The 23,235-nt window shown below is 38.7% G+C and overlaps 1 protein-coding gene across 3 annotated transcripts in view; it reads left to right on the forward strand.

The window, feature by feature from the left end:
* HACD2 (3-hydroxyacyl-CoA dehydratase 2) overlaps nucleotides 1–23,235 on the forward strand; it is a 104,336-nt gene that overhangs the window by 20,556 nt on the left and 60,545 nt on the right. For all 3 annotated transcript variants that reach the window (XR_012331497.1, XR_002173851.2, XM_019922904.3), the window contains exon 3: nucleotides 408–426. Coding sequence is in view for 1 of the 3 variants with exons in the window: in XM_019922904.3 (XP_019778463.1) it covers nucleotides 408–426 (19 nt within the window). In the remaining 2 variants the exon portion in view is untranslated. The remainder of the gene's footprint in view (nucleotides 1–407; nucleotides 427–23,235) is intronic.

The raw sequence follows: 23,235 nt of genomic DNA on the forward strand, positions 1-23,235 counted from the left end.
GAAGGACCTGCCGGGTAGGAAAAGGCTCTTCTGATCTTGTGTTCCATAGTCTGTGATAGTTCTGTTCTGTACAAATGGGACATGGGAGTTGTTGTACACTGGCTGCTCTTACCATTTGATGTATTATGGAAGAGGTCCTTGACATTTGCTAAACTACTGGGTAAGATTTATTCCTTAGGAAATCTTCCATAGATACACAAACTAAAAATGAATAAACAAAAAACTGAACTAGAATTTACATTTTGTTAAATAGTCTGTAGCCAAGTTTAAAAATTGAATGTTCATTTTTCGAATTCAATATTGCTGGCAGACACTGCTCTATTCTTCTGAAAGGCTAGTTTGTATGAAATAAAACTATAATATTATTGATCTTTACTAATTCTCTTTTCCCCCCTTTTTCTCTCTAGATTTTACATTGTGCAGTAGGTGAGTATGGAATTGCCCCCCAACTTATGTAGAGTGGATTCTGCTTTCTTTTTTTAAGTCATGAATGATAGGTTGATTAGATTCTTACTGAACATTGAAAAACTAACCTATTTAATCATTATATATAAAATTGCTTAGGCTTTTGGTTTCTAAAATCATGGGTACTATTTAGATGTTATCACTGAACACTTTATTAAATGCCATGGCTGTTTGTCAATTTAAAGAGGCCTCTCCTGCCTTCTCAGTACAAGGGTAAATAGAGAAACACCTGGCATATTTATAAAAATGTGACTTGGAGGGCTGGGCTCTGTTGAAAGCCCTCTCTGGTTACTTAAATGTTATACTCTCTTTCCTTATTTTTTAAAATGGAGTACTGCATTTATTGCCTACCTCTCAGATGAATATTTAATGTATGTGAGAGGGATTGGAATGTACAAGTACAAAGGGTTATATCAATGTGAGAGATTTCTGCTAAAAGCAGATACAATGTGATTCCTCTTTGGGGAATGCGGAGGGTCATCAAATTCTGCTCTGGAACTAAGGCATAGCTTCTAGTCTGGGGCGACTAGACTCCTCTAAGCAGAAATCAATTTTGGAAAGTTGATAGACCCTGTGGAGTAAACCCATAGCGGTTGCTGTGCATGTGGACTTGTCTCTCCAAGGGAGGATTTGAAGTTGCTACTCACTGAGAAGCACCAAAAGTCTGAAAACTCCAGAACTATGCATTCAAACCATTATGGCCCTGATCAACATAATGGATAAATTAAGTGGGTACTTACTATATTCGGGGCACTGGGGAATTCAGAGATGAGGGGACTTACGGTTCAGGTGGACACACAGCAAACTCTCTACCATGGGCCTTAAAGGGATCACTATGATACCTGGGCTCTATTACTTTTAAGGAAGACAAACATCTTCCTTATAAAGAATTGCACCTCGGCTATTTTCTCACTAGGAGGAGGTCTACAATCAGAGATTTCTCAAATGATTTGCAAAATTTTGTATGGATGTGTCTGTGTTTGCTTGGGAAGGTGGGTAGAATTCATAGATTCTCAGGGGAACGTGATTCAGAAGGTTAGGAAACTGCTTTAGCACCTTTAAGCAAGAGATTTGCAAGGAGCTTGGAGACTCATTTGTCATGTGGTCTGCTTTCCCAGAGAAGGTCAAGGGACCTGGTCCCATAGCCAGTAAATGGCACAGCCTCACTTGGGACCTGGCCAGTCTGAGCCAGAGCCCACCTGACTGACTTTATTTTACGGTGAACGGGTTTCAGCTAGTGAATAATCTTACATACATTTCCTTTTTAGTCCTTTATCTAGAGTTTTGAGGTGAAAAAGTTGTCCCTTCTTAAGTGCTTAAATTTGTAGATTGGGGGATATGTTCAGCCAGAGAGAGTTCTGGAACCAGTTCAGGCCTTCTCCATATGACTGAACCCTGTGCCCCCAGTCTCCCCCCTCTCTTAACCTTTAGCTGCCTCCGTACAAAGCTCTTATTAGATGCATGTTTTCCAAGCATGTGTATTATTATTTTAATTAATATTGCCTTGTATTTTAATACACAAATTCCTTTTATCTGTCTTAGAATATATTCTCATGCCTCTATAAAATTTCTACCCCTGGAAATAAAGTTTCTGACAAGTATATTTATTCATTCATACCAAGAACATGATTGAATGCCTACCAGGTGGGGCCAGACACTGGTGGGTGGTGGGAGCAGAGAGCTGAACAGGCACAGGCTCAGGCTCAGGAAAGCCACACTCAGATGGGCGCCCCTCTGAGCGCCTCTGGCAGGAGGCACTCCGAGGAGTAGCATCTATGTCACACTCCCCTCTGATGGTTTGTGGACAGGTGTCCCTAGGTCTTGGTTTGGTGCCTGACACACAGGACTTTAAAATTCCTTCTTATTTTCTCAAGAACCTTGTTCCATCAGTGATTCTCTCTCTTGCATCATCACCCTTTGTCATCTGCCTTTTCCTTCTCAGCTCACAAAATGCTCAGAATGCTCCATCCTAAAAATAATTTTTAACCTAACCTTTGACCCTGCCTTCCTCCCTCATTACTACATAAGTCCTCTTCATCCCTTTTACCAGATTTCTGGTATACTCTTTCCACTTCCACGCTCCCATTTATACCTTAACCCAGCAGTTGTGCTTCTGTACCCCTTGTCCTACTAAAATTGCCCTCTGGTCTAAAATCAGCACGAGTTTCTGTTAAATTCTGAGGAATTTAATGTTTGGAATGTACTGAACTTCTCAACTACGTTGGGTACCACTGATGACCCCCTCTGTGACATCCTGTTCTTTTATTTTACATCATACTGAGCCCTCCTGGCTTTTCTGGTCCTCTGTGGTTCTTTTCTTTCTTTGGGGGCTTTTCTTTCTCCCCTTGCCCCTTAATTGTGGGTGTTCCCAGTATCTGGCCCAGCACACTGCTCTTCTGCCTGAACAGGCCCTCTGGGTGATCTCTTCCCTTCTCATGGGTTGAGGTACTTAAGACCCTCAGTTCTTTAACTCCAAGCCACACCTGCACCCCAGGCTCCAGACTCACCCCATGAGCTCCTGGATGTCCACTCCTAGATGTCCACCTCCTTCTCCTCAGCAGCCTCCTTCTTCTTGTCAGGTGCTCCACCAGCTTCCAACCACGATCCATTCAGTCACCCATTCTAGACCTAGTGCTCATCCATGATGTCTCCTCTCCTTTCCCCATACTCCCATAGCCAGGTGGTCATCAGGTTTTCTCAATTCTGTTTCCTAAATAGTTCTCAGATTGTCCTGTTTTTTCCAGCCCTGTTCAGGGTCTGAGTATGTCTCTTCTGGACTCCCATATCACACTCCATGAACTTGTAGGTTTATAATATTAATATTAGTAATAATAAGAGCGATCATTATAATAAGAGCATTTACTATGTTTCAGTGCTTTACATTCATAATCTACTTACTTCTCATTTTACGGTTGACAGAACTGAGGCTTAGAAGGTTTTATATCTTGCCAAAGTTCACTTAGCTAATAAGCCCTAGAGCTAGAAGTTGAACCTGTGGCTGTGTGCCTCCAAATCCATGCTTACAGTCCTCGAGGGATTGAGTTAAAGGATGATTCTGAGCATGTCACTTCCATGCTTAAAACCCTTCGCTGGTTTAAACATCTTCATGATTTGGACCCTGCCCACCTCCCTAGCCTTACCTATGTCCATTCCCTGCCTCCCACTCTGTGCTTCAGCAACCCTGACCTTCTTGCGTCCCCCCGGCCCCCCATACTACTGCACTACTTCCTGCCTCTGGTCTGTGCCCAGGCTTTGTGCTCTGCCGGAGTGGTAGCCCATCCCCTGCAGCTGGCAGCTTCCCCCGGTAAACTCTCCTACCACCCTCTGGCTAGATTACATACCATTCCTCACTTTTCTGTAATACCCTGCAACTCACTCTGTTATCACACTTTCCACAATGTATTATGGTCTGTCACTATACCTATATCTCCCACCAAGATCACTGAATTTTTCCAAGAATGAGAACTGTCTCCTATTGATTTCTGTATCCCAGCACCTAACAGTTCATGGCTCCTAGTGGGAGCTCAGTGAACTTTTGATCATAATCTTACTAAATTCTGGTGAAATTTTCTGAAACTTGTTTCAAAATGTTTTCAGTTTCTTAAAAAAAATCAGTAAGAATACTAATAAATAGGCTGTTTCTAGCATTAGCCTAAAGGCAACCCTTTATTTTTTTACTCATACGACTTAAGTTTACTTTTGGAATGATGGTTTATTTTCCTGTTGCTTTCTGAAACTTTTCACTGTGATAGCTTGTTCTTTTAGAAACTTGTTTTAATGCCTTGAGATGTCTTTAGTTTACATATTGTTGATGAGAAGTCTAGACCTCAGTCAGACCTGGGTTGGTTACTAGCTGTTACTTTCAGGATGTAACTCAACTTTTGTGTGCCTTCATTTCTTCCTCAGTAAAAGGAGGATAATAATACCTACCTCTAGGGTTGTTGTGAAAACACGAGAGGACACACATGAGAAACACTTAGCTTAGTGTCTAAGATATAGCAATGTTGAAAATTGCCCAATAAAATGATAGTTCTTATTATTAACAATAATAATGTCATAGAATGTTAAAAGTTTTATTCTGTCCCTAATGTAATGTTCCATATTTAGATTTATATAAGTGTAACTCTTCCATATTCTTATTTTTCCTAAATTGTAATTTCTGTGTAAGTGAGTGCTTCAGGGCCACCTGTTCTTAGTATGGGTTGGAGTTGCTTCTTGTCCATGGTTGTGACAATGCAACTTGGCAAAAATAGCCTCCAGAAATAGTAAACTAAAATTCCACGTGAGGGATTCATTTCTGTAAGAAAGTCAGGCCTCTGTCCTTCCAAATGGGTTTCCATGCCCCAACTTCTTTAAAGTGGGTTGTTTGCTCTCCACTGATAATGCAGGAACAAGATTTCTTTTGCAGGGAGGGAAAGGGGACAAGTGATAGCCCTTTTGAGCACATGTTGGGGACATATTTTTTTTAATTAAGGTATAATTGACATATAGCATTGTTTTAGTTTCAGGTGTACAACATAAGGCTTTGGTATATGTATATATTGTTAAATGATCACCAAAATAAGTTTAATGTCCATCACCTCATATAGTTATAATTTTTTTTCTTGTGATAAGGACATTTAAGGTCTACTCTCTTAGCAACTTTAAATATGCAATCCAATATTATTAACTGTAGTCGCCATGCTCTGCATTACATCCCCAGGACTTGTTTATGTTATAACTAGAAGTTTGTACCTTTGACAACCCTCACCCGTTCCCCGCACCTCCACCCCTTGCTTTTGGCAACCACCAGTCTGTTCTCTGTATCTATGAGTTTTGTTTTTTGTTTTTGTTTCCTAGATTTCACATACAAGTGAGATCAAACAGTATTTGTCTTTTTCTGAGATAAGATTTCTTAAATACTGTGGTCGCAGCCCTCAGACCAAAATTCATAATGCTTTTATTTACACAGTGTTTTTCTTTTTGGAAATGAGAATTTAAAAACCCAGTTGAGACATGTCTTTTACAAGACTGCAAAGAAGAGTTGTGGTTTTCTTTAACCACATGGTACAGTTTGTACTGAAAGAAGTATTACCTGTTTTTCTGTGTTGTGCTCAAGATTAGATTGTGGAAGAGGCATATTGGATATGGGTGGTTCTCAGCTAACTCCAGAGTATGGTTACCCCACTTTGTTGGGATAGAAATTAGAGGTAGAGAGACTAGAACTGATGATACTCTTTTTTTTTTTTTTTTTTTTTTTTTTTTTTTTTTTTTTTGCGGTACGCGAGCTTCTCACTGTTGTGGCCTCTCCCGTTGCAGAGCACAGGCTCCGGATACGCAGGCTCAGCGGCCATGGCTCACGGGCCCAGCCGCTCCGCGGCATGTAGGATCTTCCTGGACCAGGGCTCAAACCCGTGTCCCCTGCATCGGCAGGTGGACTCTCAACCACTGCGCCACCAGGGAAGCCCCTGATGATACTCTTCATAAGATGTAACATTGTGTGTTTGGTGAACCTTTGTATTGGAAATTATACTGTCAATATAAATAACTTTGGAAGTTCTCTTGATTGAAAACTGTAGAACAGGATCTCAGTCATAGCCCAGAGGGTATTATGTCTGAAGTTGAGTATTAGCACTCTGATATCATCAACAGACAAGGACAGAAGCCCTTTCACGTAGGTATCCTAGATTTGTGGTTTCAAATATTTGCTGTACATTCCAGCTTGCACTCCTCTCGTAAACTGATGATACCTTTTACTTAATTATTTCTTAACAATTAATTTTAAGAAATTTGTAATCACCCTAACATTAATAGGTAGCATATTGCTTCGGACTGATTTTATTAAGTAACAAATGGTGCCAGGGAGGAAAGGGGCAGCTGCCGGAGAGACAAGCACCAGAAGACCCAGTCTCCTACCAGAAATCTTATCCCTCCCACCAGTGAGAATGAACTAAATCCTCTCCAAACTGCAACGCCTCCTCCCATCCGCCCCCCCTCCCCGGCCCCCCAGAGGTTCAAGCTTTTATTACTCATTTACAGTGCAATATTGTGAAGGACATGCCCTCACATATTACTAAAGCCAGACCCAGAACCTTCCGTGTTGCAGCAGAAGAGAACTCTGGAAGGAAAGCATTGTGGAGGAAAGGAGTTATTCCCCCAGATTTGCTCACCTGGAATTCTGCTTTCACCCCTGCGCCCAGCCCTCATGGGTATGGCTGGGCACAGAAACAAAACTGCCTTCTTTGGTGCCTCTTAGCTTAGTTGACATTTTTTAAATGAACTTTACCAAAAGTGAGAAAGAACAAAAAGGGAATGAGTATCAAAAGTACAAACAGTATAAAAATAGCCATATTCCCAAAGTACAAATTTCTGATCCTGAGATCTATGTCCCCTTTTGTTAGTGGGAACTGACACAGGGTCACATGGACCTTGCTGGCTCTCTTCCACCCTGTTCTTAGTGTGTCCAACCCTGGGACCCATTTCCCCAAGCCAGTTTTCCTGGCTTACAGAATACAGAATGGTGCAGATTTAGATTCAGAAGTTGCTTTCTGCCTGGGGGCATGTTTAGTGGTAGTACTGACAGGGGAAGGAGATGCCCTTTGAGGTGGGGAAATGGACTTAACCTTTCCCAGCAGGCCGGCCTGTGTCTGCTGCCTAGAGGGCTGTCTGGGTGCAGTGGGCTGTCTGGGTGCAGTGGGGAGGTTAGAGGCCTGGTCAACTCCTTGCTATTCTGTCTTTGTCATTTATTGAGTACAGTCATTTCCCAGCATCCCGACACCAGAACTCTACCAAGACCATGTTCATAATCTTTCCCAAATCAGCCAAGCCCTTCAGACCAGTCTAGCTTAGTCTCCCTCTACTTTGGCGCTTTGATTATTCTGTTGCCTCCTGATCACATTTTGCCTCCTCCCCTCTAGACAGAGAGAGAAGAGGAAAGAAAGATAGTTTTAGCACCTGCGTCTTCTGCTCCTCATACCCAAAGATTCAGCCACTTTCTCTGAATAAACTTTGCATTTTCACACTCCATGGTTTTGTACATCAAATGTCCCTTTGCCTGGAACATCCAGCTCCGTAAGTTGTTCCTGGCTGTGACTGAATGTACTGAGATGAAGGGAAGGGACAAATAGGGCATATGCTCATCAGGAGCCCAACGTGCCTGAGCAGGGAAGGTGAGGGGCTTATCCAGAGCTCACGCACACTGCCTGGCACCTGGCAAGCACTCAGTAAGCTGTAGCAGCTCTTCCATTGATTATTAGTGGGCAAAACATAATCCCTGAGGGTTTCTGTGCCCAGTTGGAAAAGGGAAAGCCATGAATAGAGCCTAGATCAGGGAATTTTACCCTTTGCCATTCTTGCAGGAACAGCTAGGGGTTTGGTTTGAATGGAAGCCTGTTACTGAGATATTTTAAAATATCTTCTCGGTAAGGTAATATTATCTTGTTTTCCAGTCCATCAGGAACCAAGCTAAGGCAGACCAACCCCATTGGAAACACTACTAGCTGTGTAGCAAGTCAGGCATCCTCCCTCTGGGCATTAGTTTTCACATCTGAAGAAGTAGGAGTTTGACTAGATAATAGATAATCTCTAACATTCCTTTCAGCTGGATGATCTGAAATTCCATGAAACTAACTATGAAGTAGCTTCAGAGATGGTCAGTTATCTGGGCAATAATAGAAAAGGAGGATGCGCTAGATGTTTAAATATACCTATGTATGAGTATTAGGAAACTTGTTTCAAGTACAGTATTGATAGATTTAGTACATTTTCCCTCTCAGTGCATTTTTTATTGAAGTATAGTTGATGTACAAAATTGTATGTTACAGGTGTACAATATAGTGATTCACAATTTAAAGGTTATCTCCATTTATAGTTATTATAAAATATTGGCTATATTCCCTGTGCTATACAATATATCCATATAGCTTATTTATTTTATACATGGTATCAATAGTTTGTACCTCTTAATCCCCAACCCTGATCCTGCTCCTCCCTGTTTCTCTCTCCCCACTGGTAACCGATAGTTTGTTCTCTATATCTGTGAGTCTGTTTCTTTTTTGTTAAATTCATTAGTTTATTGCATTTTTTGGATTCCACATATAAGTGATATCATACAGTATTTGTCTTTCTCTGTCTGACTTATTTCACTTAACATAGTGCCCTTCAGGTCCATACATGATGCTGCAAATGGCAAGATTTCATTCTTTTTTATGGCTGAGTAGTATTCCATTGTATATGTATACCATATCTTTACCCATTCATCTGTCAAGGGACACTTAGGTTGCTTCAATATCTTGGCAGTTATAAATAATGGTGCTATGAACATTGGGGTGCGCATATCTTTTCAAATTAGTGTTTTGGGGGGTTTTTGGATATATACCCAGAAGTGGAATTGCTGGATCATATGGTAGGTCTGTTAGTTTTTTGAGAAACCTCTTCCGTTTTCCACAGTGGCTGCACCAATTTACATTCCCACCAACAATGTGCAAGGCTGCCCTTTTCTCCGCATCCTTGCCAACATTTGTTATTTGTGTTCTTTTTGATGATAGCCATCTGACAGATTTGAGGTGATATCTCATTGTGGTTTTGATTTGCATTTTCCTGATGATTAGCAGTGTTGAGCATCTTTTCATGTGTCTGTTGGCCATTTGCATGTCCTCTATGGAAAAATGTCTCTTGAGTTCTTCTACCCATTTTTTAATCAGCTGGTTTGGTTTTTTTGATGTTGAGTTGTATGAGCTGTGTATATATTTTGATTAACCCCTATCAGTCATATCATTTGCAAATATTTTCTCCCATTCAGTAGGTTCTCTTTTCGTTTTGTCAGTGGTTTCCTTTGCTGTGCAAAAGGTTTTAAGTTTAATTAGGTCCCATTTGTTTATTTTGCTTTCTCAATGCATCTTGAAAGCCCCAGCAGAAAACTGAATTGGGGTGGGAGATGGACACACACACTTTCTATGGCATACATTTACCCATGACCATCACTAGATGGCACCCTTGTATTAGTAAGGAGACACTCTGAAGGTAAGGACTTCTGCAGGACGTCCAATAAAAATAGTGACGAATCAATAGCTGAAACTGAAAAGAGAGAGAGAAAAGAGAAGTGGATGTTTTTCCATCGCTCTCTCATGCCTTGATCATTAATATTTTAGGTAACAAAAAGCTGAAACTTCCTGCATTGCCCTGGAGATTATCTCATAAATATTTCTTAATTATAGGCGCAGGGTATCTCTAAAATTAAAAATTACCTTAATTTGCTTAATTGTAAAGCTAGAGACAAAGAAAGTATTTCAGAAGATCTCTGGTCAGATGGTTTGTGACAGTCTGAAGTCAGTAAACCTTCCACTTATGTTCTTAGCTTCAAAATCAAGATTAGTCCAGCAAAGCTGGAAACACCATCTAGTGACCGAGTTAATTGCATTGAGCCAAAAAGTGAAAGTTTAGCAAAAGAATTCTTTGATGTATGATTCCACAGCAGGAGTTGAATGCTAAATAGTGTATTAATGAAGGAAGCAAGAACACTTTGGAATATCTGGAATATCTGTATGACGTAGTATGTCTTTTATAGTTTTGTACAGCTTTCCTAGGAAAGGAATTTTTTCTTCTTCATTCATAGTGAACATCTTTCCACTAGTATTTTAATAACAGTTCCTGCCTCACAGCATTCTTTCAATTAGCAATCTGCTTTTGAGATTCATCCATATCTTCACATGGTTTGAAAGTTCATTCCTTTTTATTTCTGAATAGTATTCCACTGTATGGATGTACAGTTTGTTTATCCATTCACCTATCGAAGGATATCTAGTTTGCTTCCAGTTTGGGATGGTTATGGATAAAGGTGCTGTAAATATTTGTGTGCTGGTTTTGTGTGGGAAAAAAATTTTTTTTTGCATTTTCAGATCAGTTGATTATGTACCTAGTAGCACAATTATTGGATCATATAGCAAGACTGTTTACTTTTGTAAGAAACTGCCAGGCTGTTCCAAGTAGCTGTACCATTTTGCATTCCTGTCAGCAATGAATGAGAGTTCCTGTTGCTCTGCATCCTCACCAGCAGTTGCTACCTTGGGTTTTAGCCATCATAGTATATATGCAGTGGTTTCCTTTATTTTTTTCTTTTAATATTTATTTGGTTGTGCTGGGTCTTAGTTATGGCAGGCAGGCTCCTTAGTTGCAGCTCGCCTGCTCCTTAGTTGCGTCGCGTGTGTTCCTTTAGTTGCGGCATGCGGGCTCCTTAGTTGTGGCATGTGAACTGTTAGTTGCGGCATGCATGTGGGATGTAGTTCCCTGGCCAGGGATCTAACCTAGGCCCCCTGCATTGGGAGCTTGAAGTCTTAACCACTGCACTACCAGAGAAGTCCGAGTTTCCTTATTTTAATTTTCATTTCTCAAATGACAAATGATGTGCACATTTTTTTATATTTTTATTTGCCATTTGTATACCTTCTTTGATGAGATTTCTGTTCACATCTTTTGCCCACTTTTTAATTGAGTTGTTTGTTTTCCTGTTGAGATTTTAAAATTCTTACTATATTTTGGATGTAAATCCTTTATCAGATGTATGTTTAGCAAATATCTTCTCCCAGTCTGTGACTTGTCTTTTCATTCTTTTAATAGTCTCTTTCACAAAGCAGAAGTTTTTAATTTTAATGAAGTCCAACTTAACCAAAGTTTAACTGAAAACCAACCAACTTTACACTTAACCAGCTTAAAACCAAAAAATTGCTTTTATGAAGGAATTTTTTTCTTTCATGGATTATGCTTTTGGTGTTGTATCTAAAAACTCATTACCAAACCCAAGGTCACATAGATTTTCTCCTGTTTTCTTCCAGAAGTTTTATAGCTTTACACTTTACAAATAGGTCTGTGATCTGTTTCAAGTTAATTTTTGTGAAAAATGTCTAGTCTGTTTCTAGATTCACTTTTTCACATATGGACATCGGTTGTCCCAGCACCATTTATTAGAAAGACTATCCTTTCTCCATTGAATTGTCTTTGTGCCTTTGTTGAAGATCAGATATTTGCATGGGTTTATTTCTGGGCTCTCTATTCTGTTCTGTTGATCTAAATGTCAGTTATTTTTCCAATACCATACTGTCTTGGTTGTAATAGATACAAGACCTCCAACTTTCTTCTTTTTCTTCAGTATTATATGGGTCTTTTGACTTTCCATATAAACTTTAGGATCAGTTTGTTAATATCTACCAAGTAGCTTCCTAGGATTTTTGACTGATATTGTGTTGAATCTATAAATCATGTTGGGAAGAATTGACCTCTTAACAATATTGAGTCTTTTAGTCCACAGACATGGACTAGCTCTCCACATATTTAGATCTTACTTGATTTCTTTCATCATTGTTTTGACGTTTTCCACGTAAAAATCCTGTACCTATTTTGTTAGATTTGTACCTAAGTATTTCCTTTTTTTGATGTTATTACAAATTTTTTTTTTTTCAAATTCTGGTTGTTCATTGCTGGCATAGAAGACAGCAATTGGCTTTTTATGTAGTGGCCTTGTATCCTGCAACCTTGCTCTACTTGCTTATTAGTTCCAGGAGGTTTTTTGGTAGATTCTTTGGGTAGATCTGTATAGATAATCATGCCATCTATGAATAAAGATAGTTCTGTTTCTTCCTTTCCAATTTGTATACTTTATTTCTTTTTCTTGTCTTACTGCATTAGCCAGAACTTCCAGTTTGACATTCATTATGTTCTTTACTCGGCCTTGCTTGTGTGTTTCTCCTGGGAGGTCTGATACCAACCTAATATCTTGCCCTTTTAAGATATTTTGTCTTTTGGGGACTTTCCTGGTGGCGCAGTGGTTAAGAATCTGCCTGCCAATGCAGGGGACACGGGTTCGATCCCTGGTCTGGGAAAATCCCACATGCCGCAGGGCAGCTAAGCCCGTGCACCACAACTGCTGAGCCTGTGCTCTAGAGCCTGCGTGCTGCAACTACTGAGCCCGCGTGCTGCAACTACTGTAGCCCGTGTGCCTAGAGCCCGTGCGCTGCAACAAGAGAAGCCACCACAATGAGAAACCTATGCACCGCAACCAAGAGTAGCCCCCGCTCGCCACAAATAGAGAAAGCCCATGCGCAGCAATGAAGATGCAACGCAGCCAAAAGGAAAAAAAAGATATTTTTTCTTTTTACCTGAAAATCATAAAAATTTTTCTGTTTTTCCACCTTTATTGAGATATAAAAATTATATATATTTACAATACACAGTGTGATGCTTCAGTATAAATATACATTGTTAAATGATTGCCACACTCAAGCTAATTAACATATCTGTTACCTCACAGTTATCTTTTTTTTTGTAGTGAGGACATTTAAGATTATTCTCTTAGCAAATTTCATGTATACAATATAATATTATTAATTACAGTCACCATACTGTACATTAGTTCTCCAGAACTTATTCATCCTGCACAACTGAATCTTTGTATTCTTTGACCAACATCTCCCCTTTTTCCCCATCCCACAGCTCTAAGCAGCCACTATTCTGTTCTTTGCTTCTATGAGTGTGACTTCTTTTAGATTCCACCTATGAGTGAGATCATGGAGTATTTCTCTTTCTTGCCTAGCTTATTTCACTTAGCATAATGTCCTTCAGATATACCCACATTGTTGCAATGACAGCCTTCTTTTTTAAGGCTGGATAATATATGTGTGTGTATCATGTTCTCTTTATCCATTTATCCATCAGTAAACACTTAGGTTGATTAAGTATCTTAGCTGTTGTGAATGATACTGCAATGAACAAGGGAGTAAAGACACCTCTTCAAGATACTGACTTCGTTTCCTTTGGATGTATACCCAGAAGTGGCATTACTAGAACATATGGTAATTCTATTTTAAATTTTTTGAGGAACCTCCATACTATCTTCTCTAATGGCTATACCAATTTATATTCCTACCAACAGTGTATGAGTTCCCTTTTCTCCACATCTTTGCCAGCGCTTGGTATCTTTTGGCTTTTTGTAATAGTTATTCTGATGGGTGTGAGGTGGTATCTCATTGTGGTTTTTGATTCGCATTTCCCTGATGATTAGTGATGAGCTTTCTTCATATACCTATTGGTCATTTTGTATGTCTTCCTTTGAGAAGTGCCCTTTCAGGTCCTTTGTCCATTTTCTGTTTTGGTATTTGTTTTCTTGCTATTGAGTTGAGTTCCTCATATATCAATATTTTGGATATTAACTCCTTATCAAATATATTATTTGCAGATATCTAGGTAGGTTGTCTTTTCATTCTGTTGATTGTTTCTTTTGCTGAACAGAAACTTTTTAGTTTGATGCAATCCCATTTGTCAGTTTTTTATTTTGTTGCCTGTTCATTGAGGGTTATATCCAAAACAATTTGCCCAGACCAATGTCAAGAAGCTTTTTCCCTATGTTTTCTTCTAGTAGCTTTGCAGTTTCAGATTTTGTATTTTAAGTCTTTAATCCACCTTGAGTTGATTATTTTTACGTGGCATGAAATAAGGGTCCAGTTTCATTCTTCAACATGTGAATATACAGTTTTCCCCGCACCATCATTGCAGAGACTATCCTTTCCCCATTATGTGTTGTTGGCAACTTTTTCAAAGATCTTTTGACCATAAATGTGTGGATTTATTTCTGGGTTCTCTATTCTGTTCCACCGGTTTATATGTTTGTTTTTATGCCAGTACCATGTTGTTTTGATTACTGAAGCTTTATGGTATATTTTGAAATCAGGTAGTATACTGCCTCTAGCATTGTATTTTGTTTGTTTGGGGGGTTTTTTTGGCTCAAGATTACTTTGGCTTTTCAGGGTCCTTTGTGTTTGTGAATTTTAGGATTTTTTTTTTCTATTTCTGTAAAAAACACCATTGGAATACTGAAAGGAGCTGCATTGAATCTATAGTTCACTTTGGGTAGTATGGACATTTTAACAATATTAATTCTTCCAATCCATGAACACAGGATATCTTTCCATTTATTTGTGTCTTCAATTTCTTTTATCAGTGTTTTATAATTTTTAGTGTACAGATCTTTTATCCCCTTGGTTAAATTTATTCTGAAATATTTATATATTTTTTGATGATATTGTAAATGGAATTGACTTTAATTTCTTTTTTGGATAGTTCATTGTTAATGTGTAGAAACACAACTGATTTTTCTCTGTTGATTTCCTGTCCTGCAACTTTACTGAATAGTTGTTTTTTTTGGGAGGGGGAGTGAAGTTTAGAGTTTTCTATATATAAGATCATGTCATTGGCAAACAAAAACAATTTTCCTTCTTCCTTTCTGATTTGGATGCCTTTTATTTCTTTTTCTTTCATAATTGATCTGGCTAGGATTTCCAGTACTATGTTAAATAGAAGTGGTGAAAGTTGGCATTTTTGTCTTGTTCCTTAGAGGAAAAGCCTTCAGCTTTTTACCATGGACTATGATGTTAATTTGTCATATATGACCTTTATTATGTTAAGATACATTCCTTCTATACCTAATTTGTTGAGAGTTTTTGAGAAGGTTTAGAATTTTGTCAAATGCTGTTTTGCATCTATTGAGATGACCATATGACTTTTATCTTTCATTTTGTTAATGTGGTGTATCACATTTATTGATTTGCATATGTTGAACCATTCTTGCATTCCAGGGATGAATCCCACTTGATCATGATGTATGATCCTTTTAATGTGCTGCTGAATTTGGTTTGCTAGTATTTATTGATGATTTTTTCATCTGTGTTCATCAGAGGTATTGGCCTGTTATTTTATTTTCTGAGTTTAGAAGTATTCTCTTCTGTTTTTTGGAGGAATTTGAGAAAGATTCATATTAATTCTTCCTTAAATGTTTGGTAGAATTCACTGGTAAAGCCATCAGGTCTTGGGCTTTTCTCACTGGGAAGTTTCTGATTATTGATTCACTCTCTTTACTCATTATTGGTCTGCTCAGATTTTCTCTTTCTTCTTGATTAAGTCTTGATAGGTTGTATTTCTAGGAATTTATCCATTTCTTCTAGGATATCTAGTTGGCATATAAATGTTTTTAGTAGTCTCTTATGATCCTTTGTTTTTCTGTGATATCATTATAATGCCTCTTTTTTCATTTATAATTTTATTTATTTAAGTCTTCTTTCTTTTTTTCTTAGTCTAGCTAAATATTTGTCAATTTTATCTTTTAAAAAAAACCCAGCTCTTAGTTTCATTCATCTTTTCTATTGTTTTTCTAGTCTCTGTTTATTTCTGCTTTGATCTTTATTATTTCCTTCCTTCTGCTAACTTTGGGCTTAGTTTGTTCTTCTTTTCCCAGTTCCTTGAGGTATAAAATTAGGTTGTTTTAGATCTTTTTTTTTTTTGATTTACTTATTTACTTATTATTTATTTTTGGCTGCATTGGGTCTTTGTTGCTGCACACAGGCTTTCTCTAGTTGCGGCGAGTGGGGGCTACTCTTTGTTGCAGTGAGAAGACTTCTTATTGCGGTGGCTTCTCGTTGTGGAGCATGAGCTTCAGTAGCTGTGGCACACAGGCTCAGTAGTTGTGGCTTGCAGGCTGTAGAGTGCAGGCTCAGTAGTTGTGGCGCACAGGCTTAGTTGCTCCGCGGCATGTAGGATCTTCCCAGACCAGGGTTCGAACCTGTGCCCCTGCATTGGCAGGCAGATTCTTAACCACTGCACCACCAGGGAAGCTGAGATCTTTCTTAATGTAAGCATTGTTGCTGAAACTTCCCTCTTAGAACTACTTTTGATGCATCCCATAAGTTTTGGTATGTTGTGTTTTCATTTTCATTTGTCTCAAGATATTTTTTTATTTCCCTTTTGAATCTAATTTTCCAATTTTATTCCTGTTATTGGTTTTTAGCTTGATACTGTTGTGGTTGGAAAAGATACTTGATATGATTTTAGTCTTCTTAAATTTGTTAAGACTTGTCTTGTGGCCTAACATGTGATCTATCCTAGAGAATGTTCCACGTGCATTTGAAAAAGAATGTGTATTCTGCTGCTGTTGGATGGAAAGTTCTCTGTGTGTCTGTTAGGTCCTTTGGATCTGTAGTGTTGTTCAAGTCTGCTGTTTCCATATTGTTGATCTGTCTTGGATGATCTGTCCATTGTTGGAAGTGGGGTATTGAAGTGCCCTGCTAATTTTGTACCGCTGGCTATTTCTTTCCTCAATTTTGTTATCAGCTTTATATGTTTAGGTGCTCCAGTGTTGGGTGTGTATATAATCAAAATTAATATGTCCTTTTTGATTTGACTCCTTTACCATTATGTAATGATCTTCTTTGTCTCTTGTGACAGTTTTTTAATTAAGGTCTATTTTGTGTGATGTACTTTAGCCACCCCTGATCTCTTTTGGTTACCATTTGCTTGGACTATCTTTTTCCATCACTGCACTTTCAGCCTATGTGTCCTTGAAGCTAAAGTGTTTCTCTCGTAGGCAGCATATTGTTGGATCTTGTTTTTTAAGCTGTTCAGTAACTCTCTGTCTTTTTTTTTTTTTTTTTTTTTGCGGTATGCGGGCCTCTCACTGTTGTGGCCTCTCCCGTTGCAGAGCACAGGCTCTGGATGCGCAGGCCCAGCTGCCATGGCTCACGGGCCTAGCCGCTCCGCGGCATGTGGGATCTTCCTGGACCAGGGCACGAACCCATGTCTCCTGCATCAGCAGGCAGACTCTCAACCACTGCACCACCAGGGAAGCCCACTCTCTGTCTTTTGATTGGAGAATTTAATCCATTTACATTTAAAGTAATTATTGGTGCTATTTCTATTGCCGTTTTGTTTATTGCCTTCTGACCATTTTGTAGTTCTGTTGTTCCTTTCTTCCTCTCTCCCTGTCTTCCTTTGTGATTTGATTTTTTTTTATAGTGGTATCTTTGATTTCTTTATCTTTTGTGTATTTACTATAGTTTTTATCTTTGTTGTTACCATAAGACTTACATCAAACATCTTATAGTAAAATAGTCTCTTTTAAGCTGATAACCACTTAACATTGACCACATACAAAAACTACACTCTAACTTTTACTTCACCCATGTTTTTTTGTTATTGGTATCACAATTTACATCTTTTATGTGTTGGGTATCCTTTAACACATTATTGTAGCCATAGTTATTTTTAATACTTTTGTCTTTTAAGTTACATATCAGAGTTAAAAGTGATTTACATACCACCATTCCAGTATTAGAATATTCTGAATTTGACAATATTCTTACTTTTACAGTAAGATTTTTACTTTCATATGTTTTCGTGTTGTTAGTGTTCTTTCATTTCAACTTGAAGAACTCTTTTTAGCATTTCTTCTAAGGCATGTCTAGTATATTGAACTCCCACAGCTTTCGTTTGTCTGGGAAAGTCTTTATTTCTCCTTCATTTCTGAAGGGTAAACTCTTTCTAGATATAGTATTCTTGGTTGGCAGGGGTTGTTTTTCTTTCAGCACTTTGAATATATCATCGTCTCTTGGCCTAACAGAAATCTGCTGTTAGTCTTGTAGGGATTCCCTTGACTGTGATGAGTTGCTTTTCTCTTGCTGCTTTCAGAATTCTCTTTGTCTTTGACTTTTGATAATTTGATTATATTGTATCTCAGTGAAGATCTCTGTATATATAATTTCTTTGGGGTTCTTTGGGTTTCATGGATCTGGATGTTGTTTGCTTCTCCAGATTAGGGAAGTTTTCTATCATCATTTCCTTAAATAAATAATGCCATAATTTCTTTCTCTTCCTGCCCATTTCTCCTCTGGGACTCCCATAATGTATGTATTGGTTAGTTTATGGTTTCCCATTGGCTTTCATCACACTTCTTCATTCTTTTCTCTTTTCGTTCCACTGACAAATTTCAAATGACCTGTCTTCAAGCTCAGTGATTCTTTCTTCTGCTTGATCAAGTCTGATCTTGAAGTTCTCTGTGGAATTTTTCAGTTCAGTCATTGTGTTCTTCAGCTTCAGAATTTCTATTTAGTTCTTTTTTATGATGTCTGTTTCTCTGTTGAACTTCTCATTTTGTTCATGTGTTGTTTTTCTTGTTTCATTTTGTTATCTAATTGCATTTCTTGTAGCTCACTGAACTTCTTCTGTGATTATTTTGAATTCTTTGTCAGGCAGTTTGTAGATCTCCATTTCTTTAGTATCAGTTACAAGTACTTTATTGTTCCTTTGATGGTGTCATGTTTCCCTGTTTATTCATGCCCTTAGCCTTGCATTGCCGTCTGTTTTTATAAACTGGCTTCAGCTTGGAAAGCTTTTCACCAGTCGACCTGGCCAGAAATTCTGGGCAGGCTATCTGATGAGGTCTGTGGGTCAGCTTGCTGCTGGAGTCCTCAGGCGAGCTGGCTTTGTGCCTGGGTCAGCAGATGAGTGGGCCTGGCACCTGAGTCCGCTGGGGTGTGTCTGAATCCTGGGTCCATAGGGGCCAGTCTGCCACTGGAGTGAGCCTGGGTCTGTGATCATAGGCCTGGGTCCTAGGTCCATGCAAGCCAGTCTGGAGCTGGTGGCCATGGAGGTTTGCCTGGCACTAGGGCCAGCTTGGAGCCTGGGGCCCCGAGGGCTGGACTGGAGCCAGGGGCTGCAGGGATAGGTTTAGTGCTGGAGTTTGTGGTGAAATTGGGTGTTTACTTCACTCTCCTTCCCCCATCGGAGGGTATTTCCCTCTGTACTATGCTACCCAGGCTTGATGGTGAAGGGTGATGCAGGTCATCCTTCCTATTCTGGTCTTCAGTGAGTCTTTTCTTATTTCTGTGCTTCACCCAGGTGCTGTAATCTCTCACCTGGAATCCTTAGCTATTGTGAAAGTACTTTAATGTGTGGATAGTTTTTCAAATTGATGTTTCTGTGAGGATAGTTTTTCACATTGATGTTTCATGCTGAAAAATCCTATTCTGCCAACCTGCTGATATCACTGAGGAATTTTTTCTTTACATTTAAAGTCTAATAGTTTTACTAGGATATGCCTTAGAGTTGACTGTTGCAGGGCAATTTCCCAGGTACCTAGTAGCCTCTTTTGATATGTAATTCAGGCCTTCTTTTATTTCTGGAAAGTTTTATTGGATTATAGTTTTAAATTTTAGTTCTGTTTCATTACTTTTTTTTTTCAGGGGCTCCAAATATCTGTATGTTAGATCTTGTTTGCCTCCCTTCTTTTTCAGCCATTTTCTCTCTGATCCCTTTTACTTTAATTTCATTTTTATTCTCTTCGCTGTTTTGCTTCCTTTCTTCAGTGCCCTTTGTTAAATTTTCATTTAACAAAAGAGAATGTATTCATTTAACAAAAGAGAATGTATTCTCTTTTGATCACCTGAAATTTAAGTAGTCCTTAGGTCAGATATCATTTTGTCTTTCTCTTCTATTTCTGTCCTGAGTTCAGCTTTTGTTTCATTTCTGCCTGGTTTGGTCCATTTCTGTTCTTAGTTTTTGAACTTCTGATTAAAAATAATTTTTCATATACTCAAATGCTTATTTAATAATATTCAGTTTGGAGTGTTGTGTTAAAGTTTCCTTTGTGATTTTTTTTTGAGTGCATTTTCATTAGCTAAAATGTTTGATCCTCTTTTTTTGTTTTCTTCTGATAGTAGTTTTGTACGATTGTAAGTTGCTTTTATGTATTCATTGTGTGGCTAGTGTTGGAAGTTTGGTTTGATTTATAAGATTACTAGCTTGAGGACACTTTTATCTGTAAACATATGAAGTGCAGTCTCTTCAAAGGATGCCTTTTGTTTGAGGAGATCAGTAGGAATAGGATTTGTACGCCTGTCAATTGTTTTGAGCTCTCATTTGTGTTACAGGAGTGCAGATTTCCTCCTGTCTCTTTCCTCCTTCACCATCCATTCACTAAAAGACATCTCTCCGTTCCCTTTTACCCATTTCTTCCCTAGAAGTGATGCCTTTTTGAGATTGCCACTTGGGTCCCACAGACTTAAGTAATTCCCTTCTCTGTCGTTAGTCTAATCAACAAAGTGTTTTTCTCAGTGCTTTTGTACCTAGGGTGGACTGCCTCTTCCTGGGGGAATTTTTACCTCAAATTTCAGCCCTCTGTTCCTCTCTTCTTGCTAACATGCCATTTTTCCAGACTCTCACTTTCCATAAAGATTTGCAGTAGAGGCTCAAGACATGGCTCTGCTGGAATTTGGTGTTTATAGTTCTACTTACATGTGATTTGAGTCTGTAGTTGTCTATATCTTTTAGTTGTGCTGAGGGTTTAGGTTTTGTATAGGTTTATTTGTTATTGATGGTCAATAAAAATTTTTGGAGCTTGTATAGTATTCATTATGTAGACATTGTGATTTTTAATCAATGCTGTATTTGTTGAATAAAGTTTGCAAATAACTGTATCTGTAGCTAAATCTATACACAGTTGTGACTAGTCTCTATAGATAAATTTATAGAAATGTGTCAAAGGTCATATCGTATTTTAAGACTTTTACTAACGCATACTTCCCATTGCCCTTCAGAAAACCTCCAAGCATTTATTGAGTTTGTGCCAGGTGACAAGCACTGTACTGACTAAGCACCGAGAATACAAATATCAGCAGACCCCATCCTGTTCTCAAGCCAAGGACACAAGCATGAAGCAGAGTGTGACAAAAGTTTTGCCCAAAGGATAAGTTCAAAGGGGTATGGGAGCACAGAAGGAGAGATGACAATGCTTTTTGGAACCCTTTTCCACTGGAAGCAAATTCACCTCTGTCTTCACAGAATAATTCCTCAACTTTCTTACCTTAATGGAAACCTCATTCTCCGTAAGGACAGCACTTCCCTTGCTGCTTCTCAGTTCACTCTTCCACCTGCCCATTCCCTCTCCTAGCTCTCTTCCTATGGCTTAGGTCACCTGCACCTGTCCTTAGATTCTTTCACGGGCTCTTCTTTCTCTCTGTGTCCCTCAAATATTGGTGTACTTGGGCTTTGGTCCTTAGCCTTCTTCTTCTTCCCTGTGCAGTTTCCCTCTTTGACCTCACCACACCTTCCCCATAGCTTCATTGGCTCCCACATATTCTCTTCTGGGCCACACCAGCCTTCTGAGTTTCCAACTCAGCTGCCCAGATGAACATTGCCACTTGGCTCCTTTATGCACACCACAAACTCAAGATGTATAAAGTTTAAGTCATCATTTTATCTCAGACCTGCTTTTTCTCTTATTCTCTGGATCTGTTAGTGGCATTCCCAGTTTCTACTAGTTGCCTAATGAGAGACCTAGAGGTAAGCTATGACTCCCCCGCTTCTTTGCCTTTTTCACCATTTATCCCCCCCACACCCTTCTCTCTCTCACACTTGCTCTCTTTTCCTTGAAGGAACATTGTTTCTTTGCCTTTCCATGTTTTTATTCTCTCTGTGCTCTCATGTCTTCCTCTGAAATCTCTCTACTCCTCCTTCTTTTCCTCCTTGCCTTTTCTTCCTCCCCTCTATTTTTCCTGCCTCTTCAGTTTTGCTCATTTTCTCCATTTCTTTTTCCACTTTCGTCCTAATCTGTTCCGCCTGCATTTCCTGTTCTCAGACTCTCCTCAGCCCTCATTGCCCAGGTATGGTCATGCCTCTACTCTTCTTCCTTTAGAGAATTTGAGTTAGGATGAGACAGCTTGAGGCCAGAGTACCATTTCTAAAGCCTGAAGCAGGGAGAATGGTGTGGACAAAGTATCAAACACTTCTAGACTAGAAGCCAGCTCACTGTTTTCTCTCTTTCCCTTGTCTTCTGGGCATACATGGGTTTCCAAATGACAGCTCTGGAGTGCTTTGAAAGCCACAGACAGTTAAAACATTGGTGCAGGAAACACCTTCAGAAAGACTCCAATCTGATAAAAGAGACCTAAATGATTAGGAATGAGGGCTTTAACGGAGTATCAATCAGTGAGCGTCAACTAATCTTGGTGTATGTAATGGTGGCTCTTTTTCATAGCCTTCATAGTTGTAACCTTGAGGTGTATGACTAACAATTCCAGGAGGCAGTTGAGTTGAATAAAGAATGTTTTGAACTCCTAAGTTATTCTGTTAATGACAGCTTCTCAGAAAGGAATCAAGTCTATAAATAATGGCAAATTAGCACCTTAAATAGACTGTTAGGAATCAAATAGACAGTTTGTTCTTATGATAGATTTTTGGAGCTGGAATGTATTATTTCTTTATTGACTTATAAGAAAAGAGGAAAAGTAAAGAGTATGTGACGATATAAGGCAGGAATAATCTTTCTACATGTATATATGTTTAATATATGTTGTTTAATTTTTTATTAAGTAAATAGAGTAGCTTTTGAAGGGACATTGGGGATATGTTGTTCTACCCTTCTGCAGTGATTAAAATGGTTACTGCTTCCACGGAATGAGCAGACACTCAAAATCATTTTTTACTTAATTTATACTTACATATAATTATATAATTACATATTACATGTAGTTACATATATGTGGGTATATATTTTATATCTATAACATGTACATTATATGTGCTTATACATATAGTTATATATAATTACAGATAGTTATGTAATTATACAATTTGTGTGATTATGTAATTACACATATTAATTATACAAGTTTTTATATATTTTACACAAAATGTATTAAAATATAATTTTATATTGAAAATATGGTTCTGATGAAAGGTTCTGTGTTTATTGATACATTAAAATTACCCCCAAACTGAGTGACTTAAAATCACAAACATTTCCTCTCTCATAGTCTCTGTGCGTCTGCAATTCAGAAGCAGCTTAGCCGGGAGGTCCTAGCTCAGCCTCTCGTGGTTGTAGTCAGATGCCAGCCAGGACGGCAGTCAGCTGAAGACTGGACTGGAGCAGAAGGATGTGCTTCTGAGATAACTCACTCTCATGGCTATTGGCAGGGGACC

Source organism: Tursiops truncatus, chromosome 4 (genome assembly GCF_011762595.2).
Source record: "Tursiops truncatus isolate mTurTru1 chromosome 4, mTurTru1.mat.Y, whole genome shotgun sequence".
Taxonomy (NCBI): domain Eukaryota; kingdom Metazoa; phylum Chordata; class Mammalia; order Artiodactyla; family Delphinidae; genus Tursiops; species Tursiops truncatus.